Below are 23,323 nucleotides of genomic sequence, written 5' to 3' on the forward strand. Positions count from 1 at the left end.
TAATATTTTTTTGGGGGAAATACCACCTTTACAGGATAGAAGTAGAAATATTTCAAGAAAAACAAAATATCTGGGACTAATACAGATGCTCCCCAACTGTGGGTGTTTTCTCCAGGTACTCAGGCCTGTGACCCTTTTGAGAATAAGCGGATCAGAAAATGGATGGATAAATTGTATTAAAGGAGGAGACTGAGGAAGTGGAAGAAAATGGCCGCATGGATGGCATTGAGAATGCTAATCCTTGGTGACAAAGTGGAAAGAAAACATGGCTGACCATAATTCATTTTGGTCTGCTTCTCAGAGAACAAATCGGGGTTGTTGCCCTTTATCCGTTTCTTAATACGTTGTTTAATCCTAGTAGCACAAAAAAAAGGGAAAACGCATTAAAAACTTCCAAAACTGGCTACAACTCAAAGTTTCATGGTTTGTGACCTTACTCTGAAATGACTGCTCCTTAATATCAGCAGTATACTGAAAAAAGAGGGCCCTTTCACGATGAGAACATTCAATAAAATATGGCATTTCAACCATTGACTCTTTTTCTGCTCTTTTTTTAAGATAGATAAGATAAGATAACATAGGAAATGGGGAAATTTGCAATCGACAGCAGCAAAATTGAAAGGGGGGGGGGGGTAGTTGAGAGGAGTCGAAAAGATGCAAGCAAAACGACAGGTGACACCGTGACTTAAAATCAGTAGCAAAGGACCACCTCCTGTCTGCTAAATCTTGACTCACAAAGCAAAATGTACTCCCCAGTTCAAAATCTTTTTTTAAATTACAGTAAAGTCTCGTTATATCGATATTCAAGGGAGTCGGAAAAAATATCGATATAACCGGGACTATCGATATATCCGACCCTGTTTGCATGTAATTTTCTCCGCGCGTGCAAAAATATTGATATAACCGGGACTATCGATATATCCGATATCGATATAACGAGACTTTACTGTATCTCTCATTACATTTGTCAGTTGACAAGACATCATTTTCAGACAATCCACCAACCCCCAAAAAATGAAGCAATATTTCGGAGTAAATTCCAATGCACATCCACAAGTGTTGACATTCTTATTCCTTTCTGCAAGACGTGTACCAAATGATAAGCCCCCAACATGACAGTTTATGATGACTGCTTGCCTAGCCAATGCAATCAGTTGTGAAATCATCCCCTTGACAGACAGAATGCAAATTGTGAGTCAATATTAAATGCCATGACTGACTTGCAGGCGCAGCATCAGGTCGTAAACAAGAGCAAAAAAACGCTCCTGCCCAGTCTTCAGCCCCAGACACAACCTGATCAGATTTCCAAGCCATCTCATCTGGTTCCTCCAAATTCGGAGGAGCAGCTGAGCTCTACGATGAGGAAACCCTTGCATAAGAAACTCATTGGGGCTAAATTGTAATTGGCAATGCAATAAAGCATTGATGATGATTGCGTCTTTTCAACAGCATGAATATGCCAGCACCGTTTTTGATCGGGAAGAATGTCTGTGCCATTTGACTGTCATCGCTGGACAGCTCTGGGAGGGGTTGTGCTTTTTTTGTGCCTGTAACGGGCAGCATTTTCACAGCCTCGTTTTGTTCAGCGGAAAAGTTGGTGCTGTTGTACAGTCTGCGGCTTGGAATTGATGCTGATTTACGTGGGACAGGAGTTGTCGTCGGTTGGTCCATGCGTCGGTCCGTCGGTCGGTCTGTCGGTCTATGTCATTATGTTATCATAATAATAATAATACTTTTCATTTACAAGCGCCTTTCAAAACTGTCAAGGTCACTTTTCAGTCACAGGATAAGTTTGTCTGTGGGTGAGTAGCGGCCGCCACATGTGCCAGCGTTCACTCAACGCAGAAGTAACTCAAATAGATAGAAAGCTAGCTAGCTAATAAACAGCCAATAGATAGCTAATAGAGAGAAAAACAGCTAGCCAGCTAGATATATAGCTAGCCAACGAGATAGCTAATAGATAGGTAGCTACCTAGTTGGCTATCTGGCTAGTTACCTCACTGCCTATCTAGGTAGCTAGATAGCCAGCGAGATAGCTAGCTAGCTAGACAGACAGCTAGGTAGCCCAGCCAGATAGCCAGCTAGGTAGCTAGCCAGATAGCCAGCTAGGTAGACAGCCAAATAGCCAGCTAGGTAGACAGCCAAATAGCCAGCTAGGTAGTTAGCCAGATAGCCAGCTAGGTAGTTAGCCAGATAGGTTGCTAGCTAGAGAGCCATCGTGGTAGACATCGAGATAGCCAGCGAGGTAGCCAGCTATAGCTAGCTAGATAGATAGCCAGCTAGGTAGTTAGCTAGTTAGCCAGCTAGGTAGCTAGCTACATAGCCAGCTTTCATGGCAGTTGTATTGAAATAGAGCATACTAATATGTCATATTATTTTTTTTGTTCTTTTGACTTCAAAATGGCGCCGCGAAAGTGTCTGCCTTTCCAGCAGCTCCTGTGTTTCGTATTGAAATGTAAGTTTCTCCACTGCGAGACTAATAAATGCTAATCCATCCATCCATCTACCCTCCCACCCTGGCTCATTGATTGTTTGTATGTTAAATCAATCTATCTCTATTCGCGTTTGCAAAGTTTCTGCTGTCTTTGACCTAACAAACGGAAAGTAAAGTAGTGTAAAGTAGTCACCAACCCGAACGACCCCATTTATAGTCAACTATCGACATTTTTAGGACAATAAAGCTTTTGATATAGCATGTGGCGCATTGGATTTTTTTTTTTGCAGTTGAATAATTTGGAAGCAGAATTGGACTTTGCCTGCTATCCTTGATTTTCATCTCCCCCTTTTTTTATTCAAATATATTCAGCCGGTGATAACAAGTGCCGGAATGCTTTTTTTCCCTCATACCCATCTGAGCCAACATGGAGAAATAACACTCAGGGTCAGAGCAGTCAAGGGTATTAGTTGCGTGGATGCTAAATGCTCATGTGATGATGTTGCAGAACGTCAAGTGTCAACTTAATCTCAAAGTTTTACAAAGTTTGTAGGGTGAGTCACTCTGAATTTACAGTGATACCTCGGTTTACGAATCCCTTGGTTTACGAACTTTTCGGTTTACATTTATGAAAATGTTACCTTGGCATACAAACTATTTTTCGGGATACACACGGAGCTGCCACACCGTTCTCTTAACAAGAAAATGGTGGTCCTCTATTTTCCCGCCCCCACTCTTCGTTTAAAGCCACGTGATTGGTCAAGAACGCGGCAGTGAGGGGGAGGGGTTAAACATTAAAGAAACAGGCAGACGACAGAGATAGAGAGTGAGAAAACACACACACACACACGAAAGGGAGACGACAGAGCTTGAAACAAAAAAACAAAAGTGAAAAACAAAACAAACGTGAAATGGTGAGAAAATGGATAGAAAACAGTGAAATTTGGATTCGGTTTCAACTTTGTTTCTACAAGGTCGACTACAAGGTTAAAATATTCCATTAATCCACAAATAACCCGCATAAGCCATCTGTACGCTTGGTGCAAAAAGCAATCAACCCAGCTAAACAGAACACAATTGATGAGGAACTAGATGAAATTATCGCAGAGAAAGCACCTACAAGGGATCATTCCTCAAGATGGTGAAAGATGAAGGCTATGTTCTTCATCAAGTGTTTATTGCTGATGAAAACGCCCACTCCATTCCATCAAGCCATCAATGACCATCACAAAGGTAAATAAAACGATTTTATTATACAATACAGTTTATTTCTTTCATTATAATACCATAACACATTTATTAAACATATATTTTGTGTAGTTTTAAGGCTTAGAAAATTACAAAGTAGAAAATTATGTTTTATGGGGACCTGGAAACGGATTATTTTCATTTTAATGGTTTCCTATGGGAAATTATTTTTTGGGAAACATACTTTTCACCTTATACACTCTGTCTGGGAACCAATTAAGTTCGTAAGCCAAGGTATCACTGTATATGTACTCATCACCTCCGGTTTCCTATGAATCGGCAGCTTGGTTGGAAAAAAAACTTTCACTCAACAAAGTCAAAAGGTTATGACGGTAATTCTTGCTTGGTGCATAGATTAGCATGCACTATTCATGTTCATTTCCGTTAAATGCCATTTATTTGCTTGCTCAATAAAGTTGTCTTTGTTTATGTTATCACAAAGCAACAGATGCCAGAAATTCAGCGTAATCTTTTCAAGGTGAAGAAGTCAAGAGTGCTAGGTGACCTTTCGAATGACCCACAGTTTGTCTGTCTGGTTGCTTCTCAGCCAAAATCAAGAGTTTTCCTCACAGCTTGTTGGACAGATAGCATTAACCCTTTAAGACGTGACCCATCAAAGGATAGCCAAAAAATTCAGATTTTGGGGATCTGAGATGTTAATTAGCTCTAATATCAATATCCACAAAAAATTGCTCTATTTATGAAATATTGTTTGTATCACATTTGACGACAATGACGTTAAAATCTTAGCAAAAGAAAATAGATGGTTTGAAAGGGGAGTAAAATAAGCTATTTTCATAAAACAGCAAAATCCTTCACTAAATCGCCATGGTGGGCTGAGGTTCAATTTGGATCATTCGTACAACTGATTTCTTGGGCAACATAGGCTTAGTTATGCTGATGAGGTGATACCAGAGCAAATGGGGCAATCAGGCCAGTCGTAGACCTCACACTCAGGCAGGACAATAGAAGTAATCAGTCAGGATAATAGAAGTAATCAATGTAGCCGCAGGGAGTAGTCCTCTGCTTCCCCCTACCTGAGAGCAGGGACCAATATAGGCGATATATATATATATATATATATATATATATATATATATATATATATATATATAGCCGAAACTACCAGCAAAAGACTTTAGTTTGCTGACGAAGCATCTTGGATAAGAAGCAAAACGTCCGACACATTCAAAGAAGTACAGATGACGGCTGAAGAAACCTTTTCACCGATGTATTTTGGTGTTTTTTGATGGTGGTTGTAGATCCCAAAAAAGCAGGCAGGAGGGAGCAGGAGGTTGTATTTGACAAATTGTATTAAAATAAAGTCAGCAGGAACAAAATGTAAAACATCATAGTCATCCGAACAGAAACGTACAAAGTATCAAAGAAAACCATGAGTAAAAATCTGCCAAGATGAAACAAACCTGACAGGTTGCAGCAAACACATACAATGCAATGACCCGACACCGAATAGTCGTGCCGGGAGTCCTTTTAACTCCCACTTTTAACTACAGTGTTCACTCAACCCGGAAGTAACTCAAATAGATAAAAAGCTAGCCAGCTAGCTAACAGATAGCCAGTAAATCGCCAGCTAGCTAACTCGCTAGATAGCCATATAGCTAATAAATAGCTAGCTAAATAGACAGATAGCAAATAGATAGCCAGCTAGACCGTTAGCTAACTAGCTAGATCGCCATATAGTTAATAAATAGCCAGCTACATAGCTACAGGTGCTAATAGATAGCAAATGGATCGCAAATAGATAGCCAATAAATATGATAGTAATGACATTATAGGGTTAAAACAGCGGATCCTGTATGACACATGAATCCAACAGAGGTTATTTGTTTGCTTCCACAGGTCTGGTGATCGGCTTTTCAATGATGCCGCCGATTCTCGACGATTCCGGAGATGACCTTGTGATTCCTGTCCATCAAACCCTTGTTATCACGTGCAGGTACGTGTTTCCTGTGGCCTTAGGGGGCAACAGTACAGTTGTGTATAGCTTGAGGGCTAAGTCAGACTTTAGCGGCGCAACAATGTGGAAAAAAAAAAGCGTGAATGCGTACAAAATTCATAAGAATTTTATTGCATGCGTCATATAAAAAAACAACCTTTAAAATTGTACTCAGACGTACGAGCTGGTGACATAATGCCTCTTTTCAATGACAGTGGGTCACTTGCAAAAAAGAGAAAATTATGTCACTTCTATTGTCCAAAGAAATAACAATGTCCTCTTTACAACAGAAAGAATTGAAAACATGATTGTCAATACTGAAATCCGGTGTGAATTTGGTTATAAAAGCATCACAGTTTTAGCCTCATTCAATGTTTGCCGTATACAGCTTCGATGAAGAGGTTTCTTTAGCCGTCATCTGTACTTCTTTGAAGGTTTCGGATGTTTCGCTTCTCACCCGAGCTAGCTGGCTTCTCACCCGAGCTCACACAGCTAGCTACCCAGCCAGATAGCTAGCTAGCCAGCCAGAGCTAATAGATAGCAACTAGCTAGCCAACAAATACCTAGCTAGATAACCAGCCAGCTAGATAGTGAATAGATAGCTAGCCAGATAGCTGGCTAGCCAGCCAGGTATAGGGCCAGAGCTACCAGGAAATTTTGTGTTAGCTGACAAAGCTTCTCGGATGAGAAACGAAACGTCCGAAACCTTCAAAGATGTACAGATAACGGCTGAAGAAACCTTTTCATCGATGGATCACTCCTGTACGACTGTTTTTTTTGGGCGGAAAGTCTTCATTGTCAATCACAAAGAAAGATGATCCAAATAATGACCTTTCACAATAGCTGGAAACCAACCCAAAGAATCCGTTTATCTCCATTTCCAAAGTTGTTTCCAGTCGTCATCATGTAGAACTGTCCGCAGATGTAGACATGCGTAGGTGGCCAGAGCGCTCACAGAGTGCCTGCAGGTTTAAATGTACTCATGTAACTCAATTTAAGCCACAAAATATGTGCAGATTGTTGCACAAAGGAAATTACAAGCTACATCCGACAGGCATCCACTCACATACGCTAACAATTTCAACTCTCAGAGGTGTAAACTCTCGACACTTACCATGTTTTCGCAACATCTCCATCCTATGGAAATTAATATCCTAACTACCGTATTTTCCGGTGTATAAGGTGCACCCAAAAGCCTTGATTTTCTTTAAAAGGTGACCCTGCGCCTTATACACCGATGCGCATTATATGTGAAGTCATAAAATAAAAAAAATAAAATAATAATAATAATAATAATAATGACAAATATGACTTTCTGTACCCTCTTTGCTACATGAAGTTAACTTCCAGGTTGAGTGAACGCTGGCGCGTGTGGCTGCCGCTGCTCACCCGCAGAAAAAATATCCTGTGACTGTAAAGTGTCCTTGAGAGTTTTGAAAGGCGCTTGAAAATGAAATTTATTATTATAATAATAATAATAATAATAATGACAAATATGACTTTCTGTACCCTCTTTGCTACATGAAGTTAACTTCCAGGTTGAGTGAACGCTGGCGCGTGTGGCTGCCGCTGCTCACCCGCAGAAAAAATATCCTGTGACTGTAAAGTGTCCTTGAGAGTTTTGAAAGGCGCTTGAAAATGAAATTTATTATTATTATAATAATAATGATAATAATAAACTAAAAAAATTAAGGTATTCTGATTCTGATATTTAGCCACAACTACTGTCAGCAGCCACCGACTTCATTTCTCCCTGCCGAAGAACTAGTGCACGGTCCATACTCGGATGTACAGTATAAAACGTAACCCCAGCCTCTACTATGGCGCCTTATACATGTAAATCTATACGTTATACGTATTTGGAAAACGTCTTTCATTCATTGAAGGTGAGCCTTATAGTCTGGTGCGCCTTATATAAAGAAAACGTATGAAAACTGAATTGAATTGCATTAGCCTTTATTAGTGTCACAGTGGACAAATTGACATTTCACAGGAGCAAACGTATGAAAGTAAAGGGAAAGGAAGAAGTAGAAAAACAAAGTACAGGAGCTGCTGTCAAGGTTGCTGTCCATCTTGAAGCCGACGCCATCTTGAAGAAATAATGTGACACAACACAAAAGACAGACAGTCGTTCAATCTTAAGCACTTTTCTACACCCTCTTTGCCATATGAAGCAGTTGTAGATAAAAGAGGAGAGGATCAAAGCGTCCTTTCCACCAGTGGATCAGGGCCATCATGGTGAAATATGCACGTCTGCTACAAGCTAAGTGTTCAAAGCAAACACGAAGCCGTCGCATCCCTTGACGAAAAGAGATTGTCTCACATCTCCTATCCCATGTAAATCCGCTTCAATTCCAAGCCGCGACAGACTGTCCAACAGCACCGATCTTTCCGCTAAACAAAGCGGGGCTGTGAAAATACTGACCATTACAGGCGCAAAAAAGGACAATCACCCCAGAGCTGTCAGTGATGACAGTCAAATGGCACCGACATTCCTCCCTAATCAAAAACAGTGCTGGCATATTCGGCATAACAAAACAAAAAAAGCAAAGCTCGTGAGAGCACTTGCTGACGGCTGCCTATACGGCCGCCATCTTGGACTTCTTTTATACAAATAATAATAATAATAATTATACATTTCACTTATAAGTGCCTTTCAAAACTCTCAAGGTCACTTCACAGTCACGGGATGAGTTTTTCTGCGGATGAGCAGCGGCAGCCACATGCGCCAGCGTTCACTCAACCCAGAAGTAGCTCAAATAGATAGAACGCTAGCTAGCTAGATAACAGGTAGCTAATAGATAGCCAGCTAGACAGTTAGCTAACTAGCTAGATAGCCATATAGCTAATAAATAGTCAGCTACATAGCTAGCTGGGTAGCCAGATAGCAAATAGATAGGAAATGGATAGCAAATCGATAGCCAGCTAGATAGCTAGATAATAGATAGCAAATAGATAGCAAATGCACCATTCCTTGGGGTTGCGCCTAATACTCCGGTGCGTCTTATACACCGGGAAATACGGTAACTAATACTGTACCCCACCTACTGCCCGAAGACAGGGTTAAGCTACAGCTCAGCGACACTTTACAGTCAGGGGCTAACAACTTTTTTTTTGTGCGCGTGAGCAGCGGCAGCCATTCGCGCCAGCGTTCACTCTACCCGGAATTAACACAGCGAAAGTTATGAAAGGAAGAGGAAAGGAAAGAAAGAAGTCGAAAAACAAAATACAGGAGCTGCTGGAAAGGCAGCCACTCTCGCGGCGCCATCTTGAAGCCAAAAAAACGAAATAGCAAATAATATGACAACACAAAGACATGGAGAGTCATTCATTCTTCAGCACTTGCTCTACCCTCTTTTTGACATGAAGCGGTTCTAGATGATAGAGGAGAGGATCATTTATTATTATTTATTATTATTATTATTATTATTATTATTAATGGATTGGATTGGATTTGCCTATATTAGTCTTGCAGTGGAGAAATTTACATTTCGCAGCAGCAAAGTTATGAAATTGTTATTATTATTATTATTATTATTATTATTATTAGTATTATTACAATAAAGCTTACTTTGACTTGACTTTGACATTATTATTATTATTATTAGTAGTAGTAGTAGTAGTATTATTATGACAATAAAGATTACTTTGACTTGACTTTGACATTATTATTATCATTATTATCATGATGATTATTATTATTATCATTATTATTATCATTAGTATTATTATTATTATTAGTACTATTATTATTATTATTACAATAAAGCTTACTTTGACTTGGCTTTGACATTATTATTATTATTAATATTATTATTATTATTATGACAATAAAGCTTACTTTGACTTGACTTTGATATCATTATTATTATTATTATTATTATTATTATTATTATTATTATTATTATTATTACAATAAAGCTTACTTTGACTTGGCTTTGACATTATTATTATTATTATTATTATTATTATTATTATATTATTATTATGACAATACAGCTTACTTTGACTTGACTTTGATATCATTATTATTATTATTATTATTATTATGACAATACAGCTTACTTTGACTTGACTTTGATATCATTATTATTATTATTATTATTATTATTATACATTTCATTTACAAGCGCCTTTCTGAACACCCAAGGACACTTTACAATAAAAACAACAATACATAAAACAATAAAACCATGAATAAAACAATAAATAATTAATTTATTATTTATATAATTATTATATTAAATTTATATATTTATATATTATATAATATATATAATTTAATATATTATTATTATTATAAAGAAAATTTGATCAGAAAATGGATGGATGGACGAACATGTACCTGGAAATGAACTTTGTTTGGGCTTTCTTCAGGGGTCACCGTATCCTAACTTGGTCCTGGCCTGACCGGTTTCTAATGGAACGTACACTCCGCGAGCGCCACAGTCAGGCCCCTGTCACGGAGCCCCTCAAGAACCGGACGGTCCTGGTCAGCGAGTGTCCGGGACAACGTGAGAGGCCATATTGCAAGAAGTTGATCCTGACCGACATGCAAGCCCGGGACACTGGCTACTATCGCTGCTACTACAAGGATGTGAAGGCCGCCATTGACGGCACCACGGCTGTGAGCACTTATGTCTTTGTCAGGGGTGAGTCATCATGTACACCACATGGCACTTATTCCCGTTTCCGATTTACAGTGAGACCTCAACTTACAAACACCTCAACATCCAAACTTTTTGTCTTACAAACGTCAAATTTATGAAAATTAAACCTTATAATAAGCACTATTTTCATAATACACACCCACCACGGCTGGCGGAGTGATCTTCGGCGAACAGCACCAGAGGTTAAGTTACCAACAGTCCTTATGGAAGGTGACTCTCCTTCCATAAGCCATCAACGACCATCAAAAAGGTAAATAAAACTTTATTTTACAGCACAGTTTATTTCTTTAATTACAGTCGTCATGTAATGCGCCTCTCTTTCCAAACAGCAGTTCCCTTTGACCTTCGACCTCCAACGCCAAGTGACTTTATGATACAATGCAGTGTATTTCTTTCATTACAATACAATTGCCAATGTATAATAATTTATCATACATAGAATAAGGTATGTTGTGTGTAGTTTTAAGGCTTATTTAGTTGAAAAGTATATTTTATGGAAACCCGGGAACGGATTATTCCCATTTTAATGGTTTCCTATGGGAATTATTTTTTTGCGATACACACTTTTCGCCTTACACACTCTGTCTGGGAACCAATTAAGTTCGTAAGTTGAGGTCTCACTGTAACTCATTCACTGCCAGACATGTGCAAAAAATGTGTCCACTCCAGTGCCAGGGTTTTTGTCATTGTCACTTGAATTCCAGGACCCACAGAATTTTGAGTTTTAGGACTACATTGGATGTCATCATTGAAATCCAATAATAATAATAATAATAATAATAATAATAATAATAATAATAATAATAATAATAATAATAATAATAATAATAATACATTTGATTTCTAAGCGCCTTTCAAAACTCTCATGGTCACTTTCCAGTCACAGGATGACTTTTTCTATGGGTGAGTAGCAGCAGCCACACGCGCCGGCGTTCACTCGACCCACAAATAACTCAAATAGATAGCAAGCTAGCTAGCGAATAGATAGGTAATAACTAGCAAGTAGATAGCTAAATAGCTAACAGCTAGCAAATAGACAGCTAATATCTAGTGAATAGATAGCTTATACTTAGCGAATAGATAGCTAATACCTTGCGAATAGATAGCTAATACCTAGCGATTGGCTTCTTCTGTTTCTAAACTCAAATCAAGCATTACATCTGTGTAAGCTCTTAGTCGTACAGGAGTTGTCCTATATATATATATATATATATATATATATATATATATATATACAGTAAAGTCTCTTTATATCGATATTCTTGGGAGTCCGAAAAATATCGATATAACCGGGACTATCGATATATCCGACCCTGCGCGCATGTAATTTTCTCCTTGCGTTCATAGAAATAGTATCGTAATAAGCAGTACTATCGATATAACCGATATCGATATAACGCGACTTTACTATATATATATAGGGCCTAAACTACCAGCAAAAATTTTAGTTTGCTGACGAAGGTTCTTGGATAAGAAGCAAAACGTCCGACACCTTCAAAGAAGTACAGATGATAGCTGAAGAAACCTTTTCATCGATCAAATCAAGCATGTCAAGTTCCATGATTGAAGGTTGAAATTGATGCCCCATTCCCTCAATGCACGAAACACACCCTCTCTCCAGATGCAAAGTATGACACTGTTTACATAATTAATTGTTCATAAACATCACATGGATAGTGTAGCCTCAGTTGAACAATGTGAGAGAGCCAACATGGAAGGGCATCCGTAAAACACGTGCCAAAAGTAATGAGCCTTAAAAGACAACTGACGTCACTTTTTTGTTTTTTACCTGACACCAGAAAAACGTTTTATAGCATCTAAAATACCCAAAACATGCGGCATGATATTTTTAGTCAAATGCAAAACACCAATAAAAATGACTTAAAGTGTCCAAAATCTGCAAAAAATTGAGCTGCGAATTGGTCATTTTCAGAAAGTCCCGCCCCCAGTTCGTGACGTCACGCCAAGACGTCTTGCATTGCTGGAGAATCAACAATGGCTTCAGATTTGTAGAATATGCTTTCTTGTTACACATCCAGTTATGAATATGATTCAAATAGTTCTGAAGAGGAAAGCATACATGTTTGCAATCGATTAAAGAATTCATTCCGTGCCATTTTGAGGCAACATTGGGGGTAAATGACTCACCCAAAAAGAGGCAGAAGAAAATGGCGACCTCTTGTAGACATGACAGTGTATTGCCTTTTCACAGATAGATAGATAGATAGATAGATAGATAGATAGATAGATAGATAGATAGATAGATAGATAGATAGATAGATAGATAGATAGATAGATAGATAGATAGATAGCGACTGATGAGTAAAATGTGTTACTCTGCAAATAGACATTGATTTTTTTAGATTACCCTGTCTTAAATGTTGATGTACATTTGTTTTAATTAAATTAATGTTCGGAGACAATCTACAATGTCCCCTCACGTCATCGCTTTTAGTGGAGGGAAAGTGGTTCAAAGAAGTCAACTACTGTGTCAAGCCATGTGAATGCCTATTGACAAGGTGCCAAGAACAATTTCCACACGTTTAACCTCTTTGATCATCAGCAGATAGAACTGCAGTCATCAATTACAAGCTGCTGAGAGGTGGGATGTGATGAGACCGCATGTGGATGCAGTTAACGAAGCCAGACGGTGGCCCTTTAACCTATGCGTTCTGGACAACATGCACCCACACTCACACAAATTCGATACATCCTCGCTACATACCAGCTGTGATTGCTTCTGAAGACTTGTCCGTCCATCTCTTCAGTGGAGACTTCAAAAGCGACTCTTCAATTTGGAGTAGGGCAATAACAGAAATGGCTTTGGAAGAGGAAGGCGAAATGAAAGAAAAAAAAAAAAATGAGGAGCTTTAAGCGGTAATACATCATCCGAAGCGGTCGCGCAACAGCTCGCCGCGCTGGCGGGAGAGCGTCACGAGATAAGCTGGGCTGGCACGCACTCATGCTGCGCCTATATGAGCTTTTGCGACGATAACAGCTGCGCCGTAAATGTGGGGGACACCACATTATTGCCACATTAACTGCGTGGAAAAAGAGTATCAAGATGTTGGGAATTGAACCCAAATATGCGGGCGGTATGCATGTCGGAGTAATATCGATAAAGCTCCTGTATGTTTTACCCTTTGGGATCATTTAAAGTTTGCAATATATTCGGATCACTTCATAAATGGCTGCCATTATCGCAGTTGCTATAAGGTTGACTCATTAATGACCTGCTGTTTTTCCATCTGCATCCAGACCCCGAAAAACCTTTCCTCAGGAGGGACGAGAACAATGACAACAATCTGGAGACCATTTTTATCACGCGCTACTCCACCGATGTCATCGTGCCGTGTCTGGTCACTGTACCCGATCTCAATGTCACACTCTATGCGGTATGTAAAAAGACACGGATTTTTAGTACAGTGATACCTCTGTTTACGAACCCCTTGGTTTATGAACGTTTCGCTTTACGAACGTTAAATTTATGAACATTTTACCTTGGCATACAAACTATTTTTCGGGATACACACGGAGCGCCACAATGAGTGATATGTCGTTCGCGAACGAGCCCGTTCTCCTAACAAGAAAATGGCAGCCGACTCATTTTTGTCCTCTATTCCCCGCCCCCAGTCTTCGGTTAAACCCACGTGATTGGTCAAGAACGCAGCAGTTAGGGGGGTGGGGGTGTTACAGACAGAGAGAGTGAGGTCATTCTCCAAAAAGAAAATGGCAGCCAACTTTTTTTTGGTCCTCTATTCCCCGCCCTTAGTCTTCGGTTAAAGCCACATGATTGGTCAAGAACGCAGCAGTGAGGGGATGTGGTTTAAAAATTAAAGAGACAGCACACGACAGAGAGTGAGTCAGAAAATGCATATAAAACAGTGAAATTTGGACTCATTTCAACTTTGATACTTCAAAGGCAGAGTGTAGACTGCAAGGTTAAAATTCCCATCAATCAGGCTCCACAAATAACCCGCACAAGCCATCTGTACACTTAATGCAAAAAGCTATCAACCCAGCTAAACTGAACACAATTGATGAGGAACAAGGTAAAATTATCGCAGAGAAAGTACCTACAAGGGATCATTCCTCAAGATGGAGAAAGAAGAAGGCTACGTTCCTCATCAAGTTTTTAATGCTGATGAAAGCGGCCACTCCATTCCATCAAGCCATCAACGACCATCACAAAGGTAAATAAAACGACTTTATTATATGGTACAGTTTATTTCTTTCATTATAATACAATAGCACATTTATTATACATAAAATAAGGTATATTTTGTGTAGTTGTAAGGCTTATTTAGTCGAAAGTATGTTTTATGGGGACCTGGGAACGGATTGTTCTCATTTTAATGGTTTCCTATGGGAAATTAATTTTTGGGATACACACTTTTCGCCTTACATACCAACATCTTGGAACCAATTAAGTTTGTAAGCCAAGGTATCACTGTACTCTAATCAAAGTCGAATGAGCATTTAATAGCTTGTTGTGCTTCTATGGTCACAGTACCCCAACCCGCTGGATAAGAATGCGCTGACATGGGACAACAAGCGAGGCTGGTCCATTCCCAGACGCGTCATCGACACAGTGCCAATGCTCATCGGCTTTTCGTGCATGGCCATCCTCGAAGGCAAAGAGTACCATTCAGCAAACTACCTGATCCACACAACAGGTAAATAGGCAGAAAAGAGGGGTTTCTTTGAGTGCACTCAGTGCAGACATGGTTTGTTATCGAGTGGAGATCTTTTGCTTTTTTGGGACAGAAAAAGACCCCACCACAGGCTAGTGTTAAGCCAAAGAGAACACAAAAGACAATTACGGTCGAGCAGAAGAAGCAGATCATCAAAAAACACGAACAAGGTGTGCGTTTGTGTGACTTAGCGTCCCAGTACCAGTATGCTAAGTCGACCATTGCTACATGTGGCTAAGGGTGATTATGTGTTGTCTAAGCAACGGTCAATAGAAGAGCAATAGCAATAGAAGAGGTTGAAAAACTTCTGTTTATTTGGATTAACGAAAAGCAGCTAGCAGGGGACAGTGGATGAGGGTATTATCGCCGAGAAAGCAAGGCAACTTCACTCGGATATTTTCAAGAAGCAATTCCATCAACGAACATTACAAAGGTAAATAAAATGACTTTATTATACAATATAGTTTATTTCTTTAATTAAAATGCAATAGCATATTTATTATATATAAAATAAGGTATATTTTGTGTAGTTTTAAGGCTTATTTAGAAGAAAATTATGTTTTATGGGGACCTGGAAACGGATTACTCTCATTTTTATGGTTTCTTATGGAAATAAATGTTTGGCAGACGAACTTTTCACCTTACACACTCTGGGAACCAAGCTGAGGTATCACTGTATTGAGTTTTAGAAGTACATGAATATTCAATGTATCTTAAGAAACCCAAGACTCTCTTCTTTCATCATAAAATAAGAGTCAATTCCTAAATTATATCAGTCTGGAGTTATGTGAGCTTGAAATGAGGGCAGATGTCCAAAATACAATGCGGTATATACATATTGGTTTACATAGCGTTTTAACAGCAGCTGAAGCTGGAACACAGCTCTAACATGTACAAAAAAAAAGGGAAATGCTGCCCCCTTGTGCAAGGGAAAAACATTGTTAGAGGACATGGCCAGCGCTTTATCGGCACCCAAGCAAGAAAAAACAAAACCCGAACAAATTCAGTAATGGCGCTCTATATTTCGTCATATTTTCAATTCCCGAATGAATTCGTGAATGGCAGTGAATGAGTTAATATTCATGGGGGGCGGGGGGGAACCGACTTGGATGGAGGTCAAGTGAAAACATCGCTGCCCACACCAATTTAAGATAACATGGATCAGGGGGATTATCTGAATAAGAGCATCAATGGTTCGGTGAGCATCTTGGATTATCCTTTTCATTGGGGGAAGCTACCTGCACTGCCTTATTTAGAAAAGTGAACGAAAGTGCACTGTCAGAATTACAAATATGAACGAAGAAGTGCCATATTTTCCGGTGTATAAGGCACACCGGAGTATAAGGCGCACCAGAGTATAAGGCACACCCCCAATGAATGGTATATTTTCAAAATGTTTCCATCCAAAAGCAGTGTCTGAAACTCATGACAAAAAAGTTAGCGGACACCAGGGCAGACAACATTGAAAAGGGGCAGTTGTCGTTTGTCGTCATGGTGCACAATGCAATGTTTGTGTTGCATTGTCTGCTGAAAGCCACGCGGACTCCTCTTTCTAAGCGCCTTTCAAAACTCTCAAGTACACTTTACAGTCACGGTATAGTCCGAAGCACGAAACAGGCTTCTGATTGGCTGCCGTGCCGAGTACCAAACAAATGTTTGTTTGGCAATTTACACACTTGGCACGGCAGTCTATCAGAAACCTGTGACGTGCTTCGGACTATACTGTGACTGTAAAGTGTACTAGTAAATTTTGAAAGGCGTGTAGAAAGAGGTGTCCATGTGGCTTGTAGAGGTTTGCTTGTAGCTTTTGCTTTATTGAATAAAACGTTTGATTTGAAATTTATTTTTTTTTTCTCTTGAAGAAGTTATCGGCCACCCGGGCCGAGACGTTTTGAAAGTTGTACGCCTGAGGTAAAAATTTTATGCCCCGGGCCTCTGGGCAGACGTTATTTCAAACACTGATATAAGGCGCTCCGGACTCTAAGCAAAAAAATATGTTTCCAAAATAAAAATTATATATATATATATATATATATATATATATATATATATATATATATATATATATATATATATATATATATATATATATATATATATATATATAAAGGTTTTCCAAATATACGGTACACCACATTATAAGGCGCTACAGTAGAGGCTGGGGTTACGCACTACTTCTTCTACAGAGGTAAAGTCGGTGGCTGCTTACAGTAGTTTCGAGAACTATTGCAGTTCAATAGTGGGCCTCAATCGGCAGTACATATGCAAATAAAAGCAAGCAACCACTCATTTGACGACAATGAGGCTAAAATCTTAGCGAAAGAACATAGATGGTTTGAAAGGGGAGTAAAAGAAGCAATTTTCTGATGAGGTGCAGCTGCAGGGAGTAGTCCTCTGCTCCTCCCAACCTGAAAGCAGGGACCTATCATAGCAGAGTCCGGCACCGCCATGTCTGGACAGTAGGGATATATACATAGGGCCTAAACTACCAGTAAGACTTGAGTTTGCTGACAAAGTTTCTTGGATAAGAAGCGAAACGTCCGACACCTTCAAAGAAGTACAGATGACGAAAATCAAGGCTTTATACACCGGAAAATATGGTAATTGTTGGGGACAAAACAATGCGAAGGTCATTCAGTTCAAATGCCGGCACAAATGCAGCAATCATGGCTAGCCATGGTTTGCATATAAACTAGTTGTTATTGGGTACACCGCCACTATTAGTCACCCTGCATGTTGTCTACTTGTGATAAATGATTCTGTCAAAACACAGACAACACAGTTTTCCCATTTGGAAAAGAATACAATTACCTCGATTCATTAATTAGCTGACTGTAGAGGTCATTGGAAATCTGTTGCATGCCAAAACAGCAGCACAGAGGCATGTGCTCAGTTTGTAAATTGTGGAGTGTATCCTTCCATCCATCCATCCATCCATCCATCCATCCATCCATCCAGCTAGCTAGCTAGCTACAAAAGATCATTCCTCAAGATGGTGAGCGAAGAAGGTTACGTTCCTCATCAAGTGTTTAGTGCTGATGAAACCGGCCACTCCATTCCATCAAGCCATCAACGACCATCACAAAGGTAAATAAAATGACTTTATTATACAGTGCAGTTTATTTCTTTAATTATAATACCATAGCACTTTTATTATACATAAAATAAGGTATATTTTGTGTAGTTTTAATGCTTAGAAAATTAGAAAGTAGACAATTATGTTTTATGGGGACCTGGGAACGGATTATTGTCATTTTAATGGTTTCCTATGCTAAATGAATTTTTGGAATACACACTTTTCACCTAACACACTGTCTGGGAACCAAGTTCGTAAGCCAAGGTATCACTGTACACCGAACTGAAAGACATATCCGGCGCCGGCAGCCAACAGCAACGGCGACATGAGTCTTGAGCCCAAACATTTATGGCCCATTAAAACAATCAAACAACCGCAGACATCTTTAGACCTTACAGCGCTGTACTGAACACCAAATGGCAATTCCAAGAACCGCATTATCTTTGACTGATACGTCAGGAAATCCTCATCATATCAATATACTGACACATCAATGGAAGCACTGTGAAATTGTGTTTAGTTGGATGGTTCTTCTGGTCCAAAGTCAGCCATTTCCTTTTGTCGTGTGAGGAAGCAGAAAACTGCTGACTATGTCACTGTGACCTCCCTCCCTCGGTCTTTCCCGGACAGGAAGTCGGGTTTACGATGTCAAGCTGTTTCCCGAAGAGCCTGTGGAGATGTTAGCGGGGGAGGCCCTCACCCTGAACTGCACAGTACAGGTGGAGTTTGACGCTGGGGTGACCATAGAGTGGTCCTATCCAGGCATGCAGGTTAGCAGAAGCTAGCCAGAAAGGCAATTGTCCGAAATCGGATTTCAACGTTACGAAAATGATGTTAGGCAATGATCTAACTATTGTTTCCTCTGACCAGACCAACAACTCAGTGAACAGTAAATACCATCGGGATGCGCTGTCTCACGCCACAGAAGCAGTCAACGTCCTGACCATCCAAAGTGCTTCGACAACAGACTCTGGACCATATACTTGCAATGTCACAAGCGTGGACTCCACGCAGACCAAAACCATGCAGGTCATAGTTCACGGTATGCAATGCTTTCTGCTTGTTTTTTTTTTTTTTTTTTTGAACAGACGCTCCCCAACTTACGAACGAGATATGTTCCGAACGGTCGTTCGTAAGGTGAATTTGTTCATAAGTCACTTCAGTGCTATAGTTTGTTTGGAATGTATGTTTAAGGCTTATATAAGTACGTTTAAAGGACAACCAACACCATTTTTTTGTTTCCTAACTGACATCAGAAAAAGGTTTTATAGCATCTAAAATACCCAAAACGCGCAGGCTGATATTTTTAGTCAAATGCAAAATACCAATAAAAATGAGTTAAAGTGTCCCAAAACTACTTCAAAATGACCTCGGAAATGGCGAGTTTCAGAAGGTCCCGCCCCCTTGTTGGTGACGTCACGCCAGGACGTCTTGCCTTGCTCTAGAATAAAAAAAATGGCTTCAGATTCGGAGAAGATGCTTTCTTGTTACTCATCAAGTTATGAATATGATTCAAATAGTTCTGAAGAGGAAAGCATAAATGTTTGCAATCGATTAAAGAAGTCCTTCCGTATCAATTCGAGCCGTCTGGACTCCAATGTAGCGTCCCAGAAAATGCACAAGATGGCGCCCAAGCTCCGTCGAAAATGGGCTGATTTGTCTGCTGGGAATTTGTGTCAACTCGTATCAAATCGTAGTCTGTATGTATGTATGTTTTTTCCTTCTAATTTCGCCATCCTCACGGATCAACACGTAGTTTTCAGACCAAACAAAGTACCCAAAATGCACTGTGTGTCGCTTTCTCAGTCAGGGGCGTTCCAGACCTGACGTGATGTCAGGCACAGGTCATCAATTCGAAAACAAGACTTCCTGAATATTCAGCGTCAGTCTAAAAACGTAAAATATAGCTATATGCCGCGGAGTCTTTGTAAAATACGCTCAGTAGAAGTCATTTGAAGTTATTTTACAAATTATGGACACAACTTGTCCGGAGGCGTCGGTTGTCCTTTAAGGCTTATTTAGTTGAAAAATATTTTTTTGTGGGTACCTGGGAACGGATTATTCTCATTTTAATGATTTCCTATGGGAAATTAATGTTTGGAATACACACTTTTTGCCTTACACCCACTTTCTGGGAACCAATTAAGTTTGTAAGCCAAGGTATCACTGTATTTAAAAGAAATTTGACCACGGATGCTTTCATTATTGAAACTTACTTCGCTCATGTTGGATTTCACTAGTTAACGGCTGAAAACGTCTCTATCTTCAGTGCTCTTAGCACCATATGCTGAATAGAATATTGTGTCTTTCATCCCAGAAAAGCCGTTTATAAACCTGGACTACAAAAGTGGAGCGGTAGTGGAGGTGACATCTGGCCAGAAGTCATTCAAATTGCATGTCAATGTTTCTGCCTTCCCCACACCTGAAACACGATGGTAAGTTCAGGCCCCCTGCCGTGTCCATTAAGTCTTATTGGCACTTGCTAAAAGCACAATTAGGCCTCCCCCTACCTTGAGATTTACCCACTTAATTAAGGAGCAGCGCACCTCAGCAGGAGGCACTGGAGCATCTGTGCTTTGTTGTGTTGTGTATCAAAGGTACAGAGACGGAAAGCTCATTAACGAGTGGCCCGAATTCAAGATGAAGCGTCTGAGAATTCACCTTAACCACGCCTTGGAGATCAAGGATGTCAGTCCAGGGGATGCTGGCCTCTACACGGCGGTGCTGAAGAACAATGCGGCAGCCCTCGAGAGGAGACTCAACATCACACTTGTTGTCAATGGTAACTGGTCCCCCCCACGTAGAGATATGGCCATTTTGTTTTCTCTTCAAGCAGATGTTACTTAGATTTGTATTTCAAATTTGCTGATATTGCGAGGAACCTGAGACAAAAATTGGATTTGCAGTTTGTAGAGTCAATTTCTTGTCTGTGTAAGCTCTCAGTCGTACACAGGTGGTCCATCGATGAAAAGGTTTCTTCAGCCGTCATCTGTACTCCTTTGAAGGTGTCGGATGGTTCGCTTCTTATCCAAGATGCTTCGTCAGCAAACTAAAGTTTTTGCTGGTAGTTTCGGCCCTATATATACATCCCTACTGTCCAGACATGGCAGTGTCGGACTCTGCTATGATAGGTCCCTGCTCTCAGGTTGAAGGGAGCAGAGGACTACTCCCTGCGGCTCCACTGAGTGGATCATGAAAATATTCCCAATCATGGCGAGTAAGGAACATTTTCAACTAAATTTTGGACTTAAAAAGATAAAGAAACAAAAGTGTTCTCGCCTAGTACAATGTCCCAAAAGTCAGTTTTTCTTTCCTTAGAAGTCATAGGCTCTTCTTCCGTCTCCTCACTGGGCCTTTTCCCCTACGAAAAGAAACTTTCCAAAGACATTGTTTTTTTACTCCATTTGCTAGCTTACAGTGGGCTAATTTTAGCGGTATGTATCATGTGACCTCGACAAGCGTTTTGACATGCGTCAAGAGTAAGTCAGAGACGGATATAATCTGGTAATTTTTCATTTTTCAAAATAAAACATAGTTCAGACTCAGATAATAAATAAAACGGAAATGATGTAAATTATTTTTTCCTTCTGCGCGGCCCGGTACCAAATTATCAACGTACCGGTCCGCGGTCCGGGGGTTGGGGAACTCTGCTTAAAGGACAACCGACGTCTCCGGACAAGTTGTGTCCATAATTTGTAAAACGGCTTCAAATGACTTCTACTGATCGTATTTTACAAAGATTCCACGGCATATAGCTCTATTTTCCGTTTTAAGACTCGCGCTGAATATTCAGGAAGTCTTGTTTTTGAGTTGGTGACGAGTCCGTACGTGACGTTACTAAAGGACCGCCCCATGACCGAAAAAAGACGCATTGTAGCGGTCCTTCCATCACGTCAATGTATTTTGCTGTACTTGTTTGGTCTGGGGACCTCGTGTTGCACCCAAAAGCCGCCAGAAGGCCAGAAGAGGGCGTCCAAGCGCCATATAAGGAATTTATCAGCCTGTGGAAACGGAGGTGGCCACAGGAGGTCGCCATTTTGTCCCTCTTTTTTTGGGTGAGAGATTTTCCCCCAATGTTGCCTCAAAATTGCACAAATAAATTCTTGAATCGATTGCAAACATGTATGCTTTCCTCTTCAGAACTATTTGAATCATATTCATAACTGGATGTGTAACAAGAAAGCATGTTCTCCGAATCTGAAGCAGTGACGTCACGAACTGGGGGCGGGACTTTCTGAAAATGCCCAATTCGCAGCACAATTTTTTTGCAGATTTTGGACACTTTAAGTCATTTTTATTGGTGTTTTGCATTTGAATAAAAATATCATACTGCGTGTTTTGGGTATTTTAGATGCTGTCAAACGTTTTTCTGGTGTCAGTTAAAAAACAAAAAAGTGACGTCGGTTGTCCTTTAAAGTGTCACAACAGCCTGCGCGCCTATGACACAAAACACTGCAAAGCAATTTGTTGCCAATATTGAGTGAATTTCGGCACCAATTTCAGGTGTGCTGCACAAAACACCTGAACGCTGACAATTGCTTTCATCATAACAGAGCTGAGTTGTAAACTTCACAGTTCAATGCACATCGTGGAATTACTCTCACGGCTCTAACAAGTCAAGTTGAAAGGCAGAAAATTGCTGGATCAACTTTGACCCTGATGTCTGCACCTGTGTCACTTTTACAAAATATAGGTCCGTATATTTGAACTAAAAATCGTTTTGCCCTTGGTCTGTGCCAAACTGATCATTGTTAAGAATTGACCAGGACATTGTTTGGATATATTTTCTGTGATTTGCTCGGAAAATAAACAAAAAAAAACAGAACAAAAATATATCCTTCTAATGTAGGTGTTTAATTATGTGTAAGGATTTTCTTAGACAATGAAAAATAGCAACAAGCGTCCATTCATTCATTTTCTATATTTTCTGTTTGTCCGTCCGTCCATCTATGTATCTATCAAGCTATCTGGCTCGCTGTCTAGCTAGCTGTCTGGCTAGCTATTTATTTGCTATCAAGCTGTACTAGTATCATAAGAAAAATTGGGGCACTATACAGTTCTATTATCAGAATCAGAATCAGAATACCTTTATTCGTCCCGCAATGGGGAAATTTGCAGTCCACAGCAGCAATTGAAGAGGGATGGGGTTGGGGTGGGAGTGAAAGGATAGAAAACAAGATATTCTAAGCATAACAAAATAAAAATGTCAACTGTATACTGTGCAAATGTAGATGTGCAAAAACC

General features: G+C 39.9%; 1 protein-coding gene across 3 annotated transcripts in view; it reads left to right on the top strand.

Moving 5' to 3' along the window:
• The window catches only part of flt4 (fms related receptor tyrosine kinase 4), a 131,461-nt gene that overhangs the window by 59,676 nt on the left and 48,462 nt on the right, over positions 1 to 23,323 (top strand). For all 3 annotated transcript variants that reach the window (XM_089019788.1, XM_089019773.1, XM_089019781.1), the window contains 8 exons: positions 5,543 to 5,639; positions 10,017 to 10,291; positions 13,568 to 13,704; positions 14,820 to 14,985; positions 18,710 to 18,849; positions 18,950 to 19,121; positions 20,397 to 20,514; positions 20,677 to 20,861. In XM_089019788.1, coding sequence (XP_088875914.1) covers positions 5,563 to 5,639; positions 10,017 to 10,291; positions 13,568 to 13,704; positions 14,820 to 14,985; positions 18,710 to 18,849; positions 18,950 to 19,121; positions 20,397 to 20,514; positions 20,677 to 20,861 — 1,270 coding nt within the window. In that variant the 5' untranslated portion in view covers positions 5,543 to 5,562. The remainder of the gene's footprint in view (positions 1 to 5,542; positions 5,640 to 10,016; positions 10,292 to 13,567; positions 13,705 to 14,819; positions 14,986 to 18,709; positions 18,850 to 18,949; positions 19,122 to 20,396; positions 20,515 to 20,676; positions 20,862 to 23,323) is intronic.

The sequence above is a fragment of the Hippocampus bargibanti genome, linkage group LG02 (genome assembly GCF_051943395.1).
Source record: "Hippocampus bargibanti isolate YZ-2025 linkage group LG02, ASM5194339v1, whole genome shotgun sequence".
Lineage (NCBI taxonomy): Eukaryota > Metazoa > Chordata > Actinopteri > Syngnathiformes > Syngnathidae > Hippocampus > Hippocampus bargibanti.